This window comes from Hevea brasiliensis, chromosome 4, assembly GCF_030052815.1.
Source record: "Hevea brasiliensis isolate MT/VB/25A 57/8 chromosome 4, ASM3005281v1, whole genome shotgun sequence".
Classification (NCBI taxonomy): domain Eukaryota; kingdom Viridiplantae; phylum Streptophyta; class Magnoliopsida; order Malpighiales; family Euphorbiaceae; genus Hevea; species Hevea brasiliensis.
In genome coordinates, this window is record NC_079496.1 from 27,979,457 (window position 1) to 27,991,789 (window position 12,333).

The following is a 12,333-nucleotide window of genomic DNA, read 5'->3' on the forward strand; positions in this document are numbered from 1 at the left end:
TTGCTAAAACATATTAAATTAAATATAAATTAATTTTTAATAAATACTTATTTCAATAACAACTTAAATAATAATAATAATAAAAAAAATTTATTAAGGTGAATTTAAAATTGGAACCCACACTACCCCACGGTAAGCATTAAAAGATTGAAAAAAAAAATTCAATTTAGTTTCTATTCTTATCGAAGAAATTCAATTTAACTTATTTTTTATTTTTTATTCAATTTAATCTAAAAATTTTAATTTTAATTTAATTTAATTTAAAAATTAAATTTATGAGTTAAATTTTTTTATTTTTTGATTTAGATAAAAAAAATTAATAAATTTAATTTCTTGATTTTAAGACTAAATTTCTTAATTTAAATCTAAAAATTTAGAAACTAAATTTCTTAATTTTTTTATTATTGATTTAAATTGAAAATTTTGAGTTAAATTAAATAAAAAGTTAAAAATAAAGAAAATTAAGTTTTCCCAATTAGTAGAAAGACTAAATTGAACTTTAATTAAAAAAATATATTTAATCACTCCATTTTATCAATATTAATTATTTGATTTTTAAAATATATTAATTAATAATTTTTCTTTTTACTTTTTACTCCTCATATCATTTTAGGGGTTAGTTTAAATTTTATTCCAATTTTATAATGTGAAATATATAATTATATAATTTATTTATTTTCTAAAACTTAAATTATTTAATCTTGTAAAAGTATTTTTTATTAATGAAATTTTAATTTAAATTAAATAAAAATTAAAGTATAAATAGAATAAAAATGTAAAAAATACACTTTTAAATAAAAAAAATAATTAATTTTATTAAAATAAATAGACCATATATTTTCTCTTAAAAAAAATAAAGGAAATAAAACAAGGAACGAGAAAGGCAGGGAAGTGTTGTTGGATGGCAGAAGAAAAGGATAATGCAAAGACGCGTAATAGAAACAATATAATATAAAGAAAAAAAAACTAAAAAAAAGGAAGAGAGCTGGTCAGCACTCTCATCCGATGTTTCTCAGCAAGAGCAGCCTCATAATAAGAACAGCAACAACGATAAAGAGAAGTAGAAGAAGAATAACTAGTTCATTATATTCGAACATTATTAAACACAAGAAGATCCATTTCTTCTTTTCCGCTGATACTTACCCACAGATCCATCTCTCTTCTTCTATTTTTTATTTATAATAATTCTTTCAGGTAAGCATGTATGCCTTTTCTTTCTCCATCATCATCAATCTATTCTTTTCTCTTTTCTTATCTTGCTTCATATTCTGTTCGGTTTTGATAGAAAAGATGTGTTTTTTATTGGGGAAATCTTAGATGCAATGGATTACAACCCTTTTTAATTTCTGGGTTTCTTTCTTTTAAAGGAAAGTAGCTGAGAAGTGGGGCTGATCTGATCTGGGGACTTTTTGTTTATGCAGGAAATATCTGTTTATGCATATATAGATTGTAGTTGACTTTGTAGTATGAGGTTTCTAAATTTGGGTTTTGGTTTATTGTCATTTTTGTCAGTGTAATTGATGAGTAATTATTGGAAGAAGAGAAGGCCTTGAGCAAATCTTTTGACTGTTTGATGGGCAACACATGCCGCGGATCTTTCAAAGGGAAACTTTACGAGGGCCACACTCAGCCCGAGGAACAATCCACTGCTTCCCATACCAAGCGAAATCCTTCCTCTGACAATTCCAACACAGAACATTCTCCCTCCAGCCTCGCTGCTCAAGAATTTTCCAAAGAAAATCCCAAAAAAGACAACAATTTGCCTCTCATTTGCCCCAATAAGAAAGATTCAATCATGAGGCGTGGTGTTGATACTCAGTCTTATTATGTTTTGGGTCATAAAACTGCAAACATTCGTGATCTTTACACTTTAGGCCGTAAATTAGGACAAGGACAATTTGGGACTACTTATTTATGCATTGAAAATTCCACAGGGATTGTATATGCCTGTAAGTCTATATCCAAGAGGAAATTGATTTCCAAGGAGGATGTTGAGGATGTTCGCAGGGAGATTCAGATAATGCACCATTTGGCTGGTCACAAGAATATTGTAACCATTAAGGGTGCTTATGAGGATCCATTGTATGTTCATATTGTTATGGAGCTTTGCTCTGGTGGAGAGTTATTTGATAGAATCATCCAGAGGGGTCATTATAGCGAGAGGAAAGCAGCTGAATTGACGAAAATTATTGTAGGTGTTGTTGAGGCTTGCCATTCACTTGGGGTTATGCATAGAGATCTAAAGCCAGAGAATTTCTTGTTGGTGAACAAGGATGATGACTTCTCTCTCAAAGCCATTGATTTTGGACTTTCTGTATTCTTCAAACCAGGTATGAAACAATTGTGTTATTTCTTTTATTTAATTCACAATCATATCTAGATGCTAAATGTGCATTTGAGTAGTTTCATGTTTGTTTGCCAAATTAGTAACTCTTATAGAGTTTAGTAATCATTGTAAGTTTCAACCTTTAAAAGGATAATTATTATCTAGGCCCCCAAGCCTCAAGAAGGTATAAATATTAGTGAGGTTAACCTAGTCTCCTTAAAGTATCTAAATAACATTAATGAGGGGTTAAAAGTTACAAGGTAACAATTACCCCTTGTTAGCCTCGTACCAAACACCCCTTAGTGTATTATCTGTTCCTCTCATTTTATGGTCCATTTTGTTCTTCATTGTCTTGCATCTAATTTATTAACAATTAGGGTCATAACAAGAGTGGCAGATATATGTGATACTTCTTCTCATTAGTAGCTGAAATTAATTTCTTGAGATGTAGGAATGTGTAGCATCTTTGGACATGTTAATAATACTGAACTCTAGTACCTATAAACTTTCTATGTGATTTGCTACTTCAGGTCAAGTTTTCACGGATGTGGTTGGAAGCCCATATTATGTTGCTCCTGAGGTACTTCTCAAGCATTATGGGCCTGAAGCAGATGTATGGACAGCTGGGGTCATATTGTATATATTGCTAAGTGGAGTGCCACCATTTTGGGCAGGTAAAAGTGTCATTTTTTTTTGCTGCTATAACGCAAATTTTAATTTGTTGTGCAATCTACTGAAAGTTTCATCCTTTTGGGGTTCAGAAACACAGCAAGGGATATTTGATGCAGTGCTAAAGGGATATATTGACTTTGAGTCAGACCCTTGGCCCCTTATATCAGATAGTGCTAAAGATCTCATCCGGAGGATGCTTTGTTCTCGACCTTCAGAACGCTTGACCGCTCACGAAGTGCTATGTATGTTTGACCTTGTATTTGTTTCTTAAATTATTGTTAATATTAGGCCATTCAATGTAGATAGGATTGGGAAGCTACTTGATCGAATTGATGCTCATTTCTGTGTTATTGACATATTGTTCCTGAGCACATGCTAGGTTGCACCATGTTTATATGAATGATGCACTGTATATTGTCCTGCTCATGCTTCACTTCGGTGGCTGTGCTAATAAAACTCAAGAGCCAGGATTCCCTTTTCTTGTCATTTGTGCAACAAGTGTCTTAATATTAAAGTAACAAGTATATCAAACAATTAGTCTTCCTTGAATTAACTGCGTTTAGTAGTTAATACAATTCTTTCTGGAAAATTCTGCAAAATTTGGAAAGTAGGATCCAGAGCCATTCTGCTTATGTTGGAATTTATCATGTTTATTAATGAAGTTTGCTACCTTCTTGCATCATCTGATTTTTCAACTAAATTCAACATCAATTATCTTTTTTTTCTTTTTTCTTTTTTTTTTTTTTTGTTAGGCCATCCTTGGATTTGTGAAAATGGAGTTGCTCCTGATAGAGCACTGGACCCAGCTGTACTTTCTCGTCTCAAACAATTTTCTGCAATGAATAAATTGAAGAAGATGGCTTTACGGGTAAGTGTCCATGATATCTGGATATCTTGGACACATTCAAATATTTTTTGGACATTTTGGTTCCCAAGTGATGCGCTGAATGAAGAATAGAGTGATTTATCAAATATTAAACTGCATTGTGAGTGTATTATGGCATAATGCTGTTTATCCAAAAAAGAAAAAAGAAAAAAAGCTTTTGCACTATTTTCTTTTGATTTGTTTTGTATGTAACTCAGCTACTCGATTGATCCTATCAAGCAGTTAAGCATTTTAATTGGAAATCATTTTGATACCTGATATTGACTTGTAGTTGCTCCTATTGATACAAAAAAACTTGACCCTTTTTGATGATTATTCACACCTGCATGTTCCATTTTATCAGGTAATAGCTGAGAGCCTTTCTGAGGAGGAGATTGCTGGTTTGCGAGAGATGTTCCAGGCTATGGATACTGATAACAGTGGTGCAATCACTTTTGATGAACTAAAAGCTGGTTTGAGAAGATATGGCTCTACCTTGAAGGATACAGAAATACGTGATCTTATGGATGCAGTAAGATGTTTGTCAAAGCAGATATTTGTTTATCTGGTGGGGTGTGCACGTTTGGACAGGGGGAAAAAAAGATACCATTTATCATCTTTTGAGTGAAAAAAAAAAATAAAAATAAAGTGCATATGCATGATAAGCAAAGAAAGTTTTACGTAAACTGGAGTAGACTATTCTATCAAGTTCATATCAGTATTGCGTGCACAAATTTTGTTAGAGTGTGAATGTTAACTTAAATGGTTTAATCTCAAAAATAATGATTAAAGTTTACATGAATAAGATGCTTGCTACTCCGACAGAGGTATAAGAGAATCATTTGAGGATGGAAATTTTTTAATTTGAATGTCTCAGAAGTTCACAAGTAATAAAAAATTCAACTTTTCTTTTTATTTATCCTAAAAGAAAATGAAAATTATGAATTTTTTATAGAGGGACAATGCTTAGGATAATGTTTTGTTACTTCGTTCAGAGATCAGAAGTGATCAACACCTTCATCCCATTATATTGTATAGATTAATTGATTAACAGAATCTCTTGAATTTGATCATAAAAAGCAAATTTTAATTTGAGAGAACTACATTTGTAATTTTGTATCCTGATAAAAACAGAAAATGGAGAATAATCAATTAAACAAGCGCGTAACATTCAAACAAAGATCTGGAAGGGAAAGAGAGCACACTTCAAGAAAGAAAAAAATAAAATAAAGGTTGTATGTAATTAGAAAAAAAAAAGAATAGATTCACATTCATAACTTGAATGGCTTCCCTTGCTTTGATTTTGTATTGCATCTTTCCTCTGTTGTGCATAGTTTGATATGCTATAGAATTTTTATGAGTTCGCGGCTCCGTTGCAAGGTTCCACGTACGTACTCCATCTTGTTTTTAGTTTGTTTCAATCACATTTTCGTCTATCCATTTCCGTTCTATCTTTGCATACAACTTTTAAGTTGAAGAGCCTTTTTGTTACCCTCTTCAATATCAGAGTTCATGCGTAGGATATTTATACTTCAAAAATAAAAGAATGGTCTGGATTCTTTTTTCAGTCTAGTTGCTGTGATTTTGTTTATGCTTTGGTGCAAGACTGGCAATAATATATGCAGTTTTTTTTATTGTTGTTATTATAAGAACAACTACACGCATGTTTGTTACATTGGGTTCAATCAGCTGAGCTATGTATTGTAAATTTCAGGCTGATGTGGACAACAGTGGGACTATTGACTATGGAGAATTTATAGCTGCAACGGTTCATCTTAACAAATTAGAACGAGAGGAACATCTTGTTGCAGCATTCCAATACTTTGATAAGGATGGAAGTGGCTATATCACAGTTGATGAGCTTCAGCAAGCATGCGCAGAACATAACATGACTGATGTTTTACTTGAAGATATAATCAGAGAAGTTGATCAAGATAATGTAAGTCATCTAGACCCGTTAGTGGACTCTCATTGTTAATAATTTCCATTTATATTACATTAAATGAAGATTTGTAAATTTGTTCTTTTGGTCATCAGAAAGTAGAGTCCAATGAGGTTATAGACGAGCTTAGCGTAGAACATTGAGTTGGCTGGCTTTTATTCAATGTAACGCTAACTGTCTTGTAATCATTTTTTAACCTTGTGCTTGTAAGTTGTAAGTTGTTGCCTATTAAAACTGCTACTTTCGAATTCTACTCCTATTCTATGCTATTTGTACTTTCTATTTATCCAAAAAAGAAAATGGAACCTGAGATGTTGAAGGATTGGCTTTCTTTTTTATTTCTAATATTTGATGTAGAACTTAACTGTGAAGCTTCTAAAGAGGAGTCTTTAAGCGTTCTTATCTAAGCTTTACTATGATGGAAAATGTTGATGTGCCTCATCATAAAGGCATGCTATCTGAGGAGCCCATAACTTGTAGAAGATCAAATCTGATTCAATATGGCATGTTTGAGAAGTTGGAGCTTGGAAAAGAAGGGGGGAAATGTGTTAATTTGCGCCATTATTTTCTCCAATTAATGGGTCCATTTTCACCTATTATTTCTTCAATTTTGGCAGCTCATATATAGGAGATTTTAGTGTTTTTTGTTGACTTTTATGTTCCCATTTAGTTTAGGAGCAACTTGGCATCTTTGATGAAGCTTCTTACTTGATGACTAAGTTTTCTTTCTAATTATTCTTAATTGTTATTTCTTCTTTAGTATTTCTAGTCCTTTCTTGTTTAGACTTTGCATTAATTCCTATTTAGTTTCGTAGTCCTTTTATGTGGAGGATTAGTTAATATTCTTATTTACTGTTTGATATAAGCTTTATAAATAGAAGGAAGAACCCATGTAGTAAAGAAAAATTTTTGGAGATTCAATTTCAGCAAAGTTGCTACCAATATTTTTATCAATCATTGTGATTGTGGCGAATTCCTAGGTTTATCACTTTATAATGTGGCGTCTACCTTTGTTTTTTTGAAGTTTCTTTGTGGTGTTTTCTAACTTATTTCCATCCTTGCTTGGAGACTTTGTGGCGTTTTGACATATCTAAACTTTCTTGCAATTTTTTTTTTCTTATTCTTTGTCTTTAGTTTCTTGTTTCTTTGAGTTACTTAAGAATAATCCAACAACTCTAAATTCCTTTGTTCTAGCTGAAGTTGTGTTTTTTTCCTTTAGCGTTTATTGTGTTCTTTAACTGTTTCAAGGTTATTCACTTTAAAGTCTCCTGGTGGTAGACTCATATTCCTACCATTTTGAGTTTGTTTTTGTCTTGTCAGTTTACCATTTTGAGTTTGTTTTTGTCTTGTCAGTTAATTCCATTAAAACCTAACTTTGTTCATTGTGGCCGAATTTCATGTTGCTTGTGTCTTTGATTTCTTTCCTTGTTTCACTTGTCTTAACTCATAAATTCAGTTTTCATTATCCTTTAGCTTCTTAGTCAAAATTTCCTTTGTTTTTAAAGCTATCAAACGATCATCGTAATTTATTGTATTTTAGGCACATTATTTTTGGTATCAGAGCTTGGATTTGGTAGCACTAGAGCCAAGAGTGTGAAACACGTGAGGGAGTGAACATACCACACGAGACCGAGTGAAACACATGAGAGAGTTTTTTTTATCAATATAATAAAGTGGTGCTGAATTTTTTTTCCCTTCAATTCATCTAACAAATTCATGTTGGTGGCAAACTAACCTATCCCAAGAATTTATCACTCTTCAATCTTTCTTTTCTAAGAGTGTGGTGTTTGTTCTTGTATTTGTTTTACTTTTTGTGGCGATTCTTCTTATCAAAAAAAGGTGCAAGTTCAACCTTTGTTATTTATTTTGTAGTGATCTCATCTTATCAAAACAAGTGCAAAGTTTTTTCATTTTATTTTTCTTTGTTAATTCAGAAATCTTTGTTTTGTGAGCGTTTCCAAATGATCGTATTTTTTCAAGTTCCTTGCACCCCTTGTAAGGCACATCAAATGTTACTTCCTATTTTTCACGTATGATATGAACTTCATCTTTTGTGGTGTGTTTTTTCAGGATGGAAGGATTGATTATGGTGAATTTGTTGCCATGATGCAAAAAGGCAATGTTGGGATTGGTAGACGAACTATGCGAAACAGTCTGAATATGAGCATGAGAGATGCACCAGGTGCTCATTAGCTTGCAGTTACAAATTATGTACAGGTAGGTATCATTCAGTTTTTGGAATTCTGATTATTTCCTTTTTCCAGTCCCTTAATTGGTGGAACATCCAAGTATAATTTGTAAGAGACATTTTAGTAAAGGTTTGAAAAGGAAAAAACAATACTTAAATTGAATCAGTAATTGATTCTAATCAACATTTTAGACGGCTTTTGATTTTGAAAATCAAATGGTCTACTGTTCTAGGGTCTGTTAACAATGAAAATTAAATATCAACAGTGAAAAGTCTAATGATTCCAGGTTGTTTTCAGCTGCAATCAATTAGAAATAAATGGTTATAACTGGGTTTCCAACTCCTGTTGCTGAACTGACAATTCAGTCAGTCAGGTAAACCAACTGATAAAAAATATGCAAGTAATAGGTTCTTTTCCCATCTTTCCTATCATAAACTCATTGTGAAACAATTACTTGTCCCTCTTCATTTTCTTGATATTTCACCAACTGCTGTTCATAGACTGGCATCCTTTGTGAAGGAACAGATGTTGTTTATTTCACAATCATTACCTTCTACCCACTCTTCCCCACTAAATCCACTCAGAACTTAACACCAGGTGTCTTGCTCTCCCTCTTTCCTGCAATAACTCAAGAACACAAAGAAAGAAGCCCACACTATATTGTTGAACCAGATAATAACCTCTCCCCCTCATTTGATATATATATATATATATATATATGAAAATTATGTTAAATTAAAGATTAAAGATACATGTCTGAAGAGAGTAAATGAGGTCAGCTTGTTCTCTTTCTCTTCTTTTCTTCTATATATATATATATATATATATATATATTAAAGATACATGGCTGAAGAGAGTAAATGAGGTCAGCTTGTTCTCTTTCTCTTCTTTTCTTCTATACATGGCTAAAGATACATGGCTGAAGAGTAAATTAATCTTTAATTTAACATAATTTTCATCATCTGGTTTTCTGGATCACATACACTGAATGGAAAGAAGAAAAACCAGGTAAAAGATGAAACTATGCCAAACTAATGCCGTACTAATAAATTTCCTTAACTTTTGGTCTTTCAAAAGATAAAGAAATTAAGTTACAAGCAATGTGTTGGATTTTTGTGGGTATCTTTACAAACAATTTGCACAAAAGTTAACAAATGCAAAAGGCGGGTGATGTTTTTGCCCAAGATTGCCTATACCCAGCGCACTGACAATTAGTCAGCCAGCCTTTTTTCTATTGGTTAGTCATCTGACTGGACTCCCAGCTCATTTTGCCAGTCCTAACTAATAATTTGTCAATCACTTTGCAATTGAAGCATTACCAGACACAATCTTCAGTTAATTGTTTTGTACAGTTAGTAAAAGCTTTTCAAGGACTCGATTACTGGGAAGTGCAAATGACTTGAAGAACTTTTTATCTGGATCACAGGATACTGAAACTATAATCGTATTCATAGGACCTTTTTGGATATTTTTTTAGATTGTAATTTTAAGCATTAAAATTAAATCATGCTTTTACATCTGAACCATTTAATCTACTGTATGCCCAATTATTTGATATCCAATTGTAATCCCACATTTTGACTTGTAGAAAATTCTATTTCTGAACGATGAATCTCTGCACTTTATATGAAACAATTTGTGATACTGATTTTTGATTTGATAACATTGGCAGGTTATACAGCAAAGCTGGAAGAGGGTGATCCGTGACAAGCATTAAGAAGCGATTTTGCTTCCTTGCTCAAGGCACAAGATTATGAGTTTCTGATGTTATGTGCTCAATCATTTATTCTGATATGCACTTTATATTGCTGTATGACTGAGGAAAAATCATTCTAAGCTTTGTAAACTTTTCAAGTGTGAGGTGTTTTAGCTGTTCCATGTTGCCAATTTATTTTGTGGTGCTTTTGTTTTGAGGCTTTCTGTTGATTTTGGAGGCAATCTGTAGTTCATTTTAAAAACCTTGTAGGATGTAAAAAGCCTTGACTACATGTTAATTGCTTGGGTGCTACTAGTTTCAATCATAAGAGCACTGGTTGATGAACTGTCAAATACACCAAGCATTGGATTCCTGGGTACAGGAAAGGTATCAATTCTGCATTTTACCTGGTCAAAGGATCTTACTTTTCTGATTGATAAAATGTAATTCACTGTACATGACTTCAAGGAATTGATGCGTATGCATGAAAAATTACAGGAATTATTACCTAGTACAAGTGCATGGTTTATAATCCATGTTGGACAATAAGAAAACATAGAAAGAACCAACTTTGACTCTGTCCTTCAACTTTTACAAATTACTCAGAAGTCTCAATTTGTCAATTTGGCACCATAACATTCAAGGTTTGAGATTTTTTTTTTTTTTTTTTTGGCAATTTAAGGTGCAACTACTTAATTCAAGGGGTTCAAATTTTTATGTTTTCATTTTATGTAATAATCAGTTATATATTTAAAATAATAATAAGGGTATTTAAGAATCATTATATTTATTTTATCATACCATATCATCTCACTAAATAAAAAATTATTAAATAATTTTATATTTTATTAATCTTGTTAAATATGTTAACAATAAAACCTTTATGATACAATATATTGTACACTGTATTCAATCCAAATGGGTAGAAAATATTTTCTTTAAAATTTTCTTACATCTTTTTCTAACTCATTTTTTTTGTCCTATTACACACATTATTAGATCCTTAGGATGCATATTCATCTACACATTAAAAAAAAAAAAAAAAAAAATCTCTATTCCCATTTGCATAAGCCATCATTTTGCATACATTCTATCTTCATTATGTGATCAATTCTTTTATGCTCAAAATTTGATTTCTTCCCTCAAATGATCAATTGTGTTATTGAATACGAACAAATTGGCATAGTAAAGAGCATCTTATGATTCAATATCTTCTTGATTTCTACTGGTGCCAACATGGAAGATGCCATCCATGAAGGAAAGCTCAAGAAAGATAACAAGCATAAGAAAGCTAATAATGCCCAAGAGGTTGAGGTATCCAACATTGTTTCTCAAGAAAGCAAGAGAGAGCTATGGAGAAAGGGATTAGACCCTACCCATATTCCAAATCCTTTGCCTCAAATGCATGAATATTGTGCTTCACATTAAAGACTTGGCCATTCCATCTGTGCATGCTTCAATTTGAGCCATGATATTCAAGACCTTGTTGACAATAGAACAATAATGTTAAGCAATTATGCGTTGACATCGCTTGCTAGCTAAATCAAAATAGATAGTTAGATTGGAAGGGAAGATGATAAACATTCACTCCATTTCAATAACCTTTTCCTTCATCTCCATGATCATTTCCATTTCCTTTCCATACATAATACAATAGCACAGGTACATGTATAAATATAGCGTAAACTATGTATTCATCTACATCTTTTAATAAATACTTTGCACACATCCCTGGATATATTAATCATTATCTAACCATTTTAGAGGGTGCTTGGTTTGATTTATGAGTCAGTTAATCCTATTTATAAGTAGAAAGTCATAAGTAGATTAAAAAAATCTTACATTTTCTAACAAATAATACCTCCCAAACCTCATCAAACCTCATCAAGATAGGGAAAATTGAAAGTGGTCTTTCACCTCGTTCCAATTACCAAGTCGATTCATGGAATGTCATTTTTTATCAATAAAAATCTTTGTTCTCTCTACTCAATGAAAAAAAGAAAATAAAAAAACAAATTTGGTAAAAGGTGAAGTTTTATGTGAGAAAATTTCAAGGAATATTCAAGTAACCAAAGGAGCTTAACAAATAAGACTTCGAAGAAAACAATAAGCCCGCATATCCATTCAAGAAAAATCATAGCATGGGCATAGCCATAGGACTCCTATTATTTAACAGTACCTTCAAAAGTGAATTTGTTTAATAAATATTGAAAGTCTGAACTTTTGACTCCCGTTTAAATAAGCTCATTTTTAAGATTTTATAAGTTTAAATATAATTAATTTTGTATAAAAAAAATTAAAATAATAATTTTTAATTAATTTTTATATTAAGAACAATAATTTTTTAATAAGAGTATATTAGTATTTTATTATTAAAATTAGAAAATTATTATTTTCATTTTAAAAAAACAAAATTAGACTGTTTACACTTAAATTGAAAGTTATGGATTAATTGAAATAAAAATTTAAAAATGGACATATTCAAACATGAGTCAAAAGTTTAAGAATAAAATTGAGCCTTCTTTCAATAAATATTTCACAAAACCCTAAAAATTCATTAAGATTATGCACAACATGCAATTCAAAATGGGAAGAATTATTCCAAGATCTTTCATCACTTACACAAAGGAAAAAAAAAAAAAA

The 12,333-nt window shown here is 31.3% G+C and overlaps 1 protein-coding gene across 2 annotated transcripts; it reads left to right on the forward strand.

Moving 5' to 3' along the window:
• The first annotated feature begins 878 nt into the window (after window positions 1-878).
• On the forward strand, window positions 879-10,106 carry LOC110649958 (calcium-dependent protein kinase 26). Of its 2 annotated transcripts, XM_021804721.2 has the most exons (9): window positions 881-1,194; window positions 1,513-2,330; window positions 2,857-3,000; window positions 3,088-3,240; window positions 3,751-3,866; window positions 4,228-4,395; window positions 5,578-5,802; window positions 7,876-8,022; window positions 9,667-10,106. In XM_021804721.2, the coding sequence occupies exons 2-8, from the start codon at window positions 1,574-1,576 to the stop codon at window positions 7,996-7,998; spliced, it is 1,686 nt and encodes a 561-aa protein (XP_021660413.2). In that variant the 5' UTR covers window positions 881-1,194; window positions 1,513-1,573; the 3' UTR covers window positions 7,999-8,022; window positions 9,667-10,106. The 2 variants fall into 2 exon arrangements, with proteins under 2 accessions (XP_058001650.1, XP_021660413.2); XM_058145667.1 differs by having other exon boundaries at window positions 879-1,194; window positions 2,857-3,240.
• The last annotated feature ends 2,227 nt before the right edge of the window (window positions 10,107-12,333 follow it).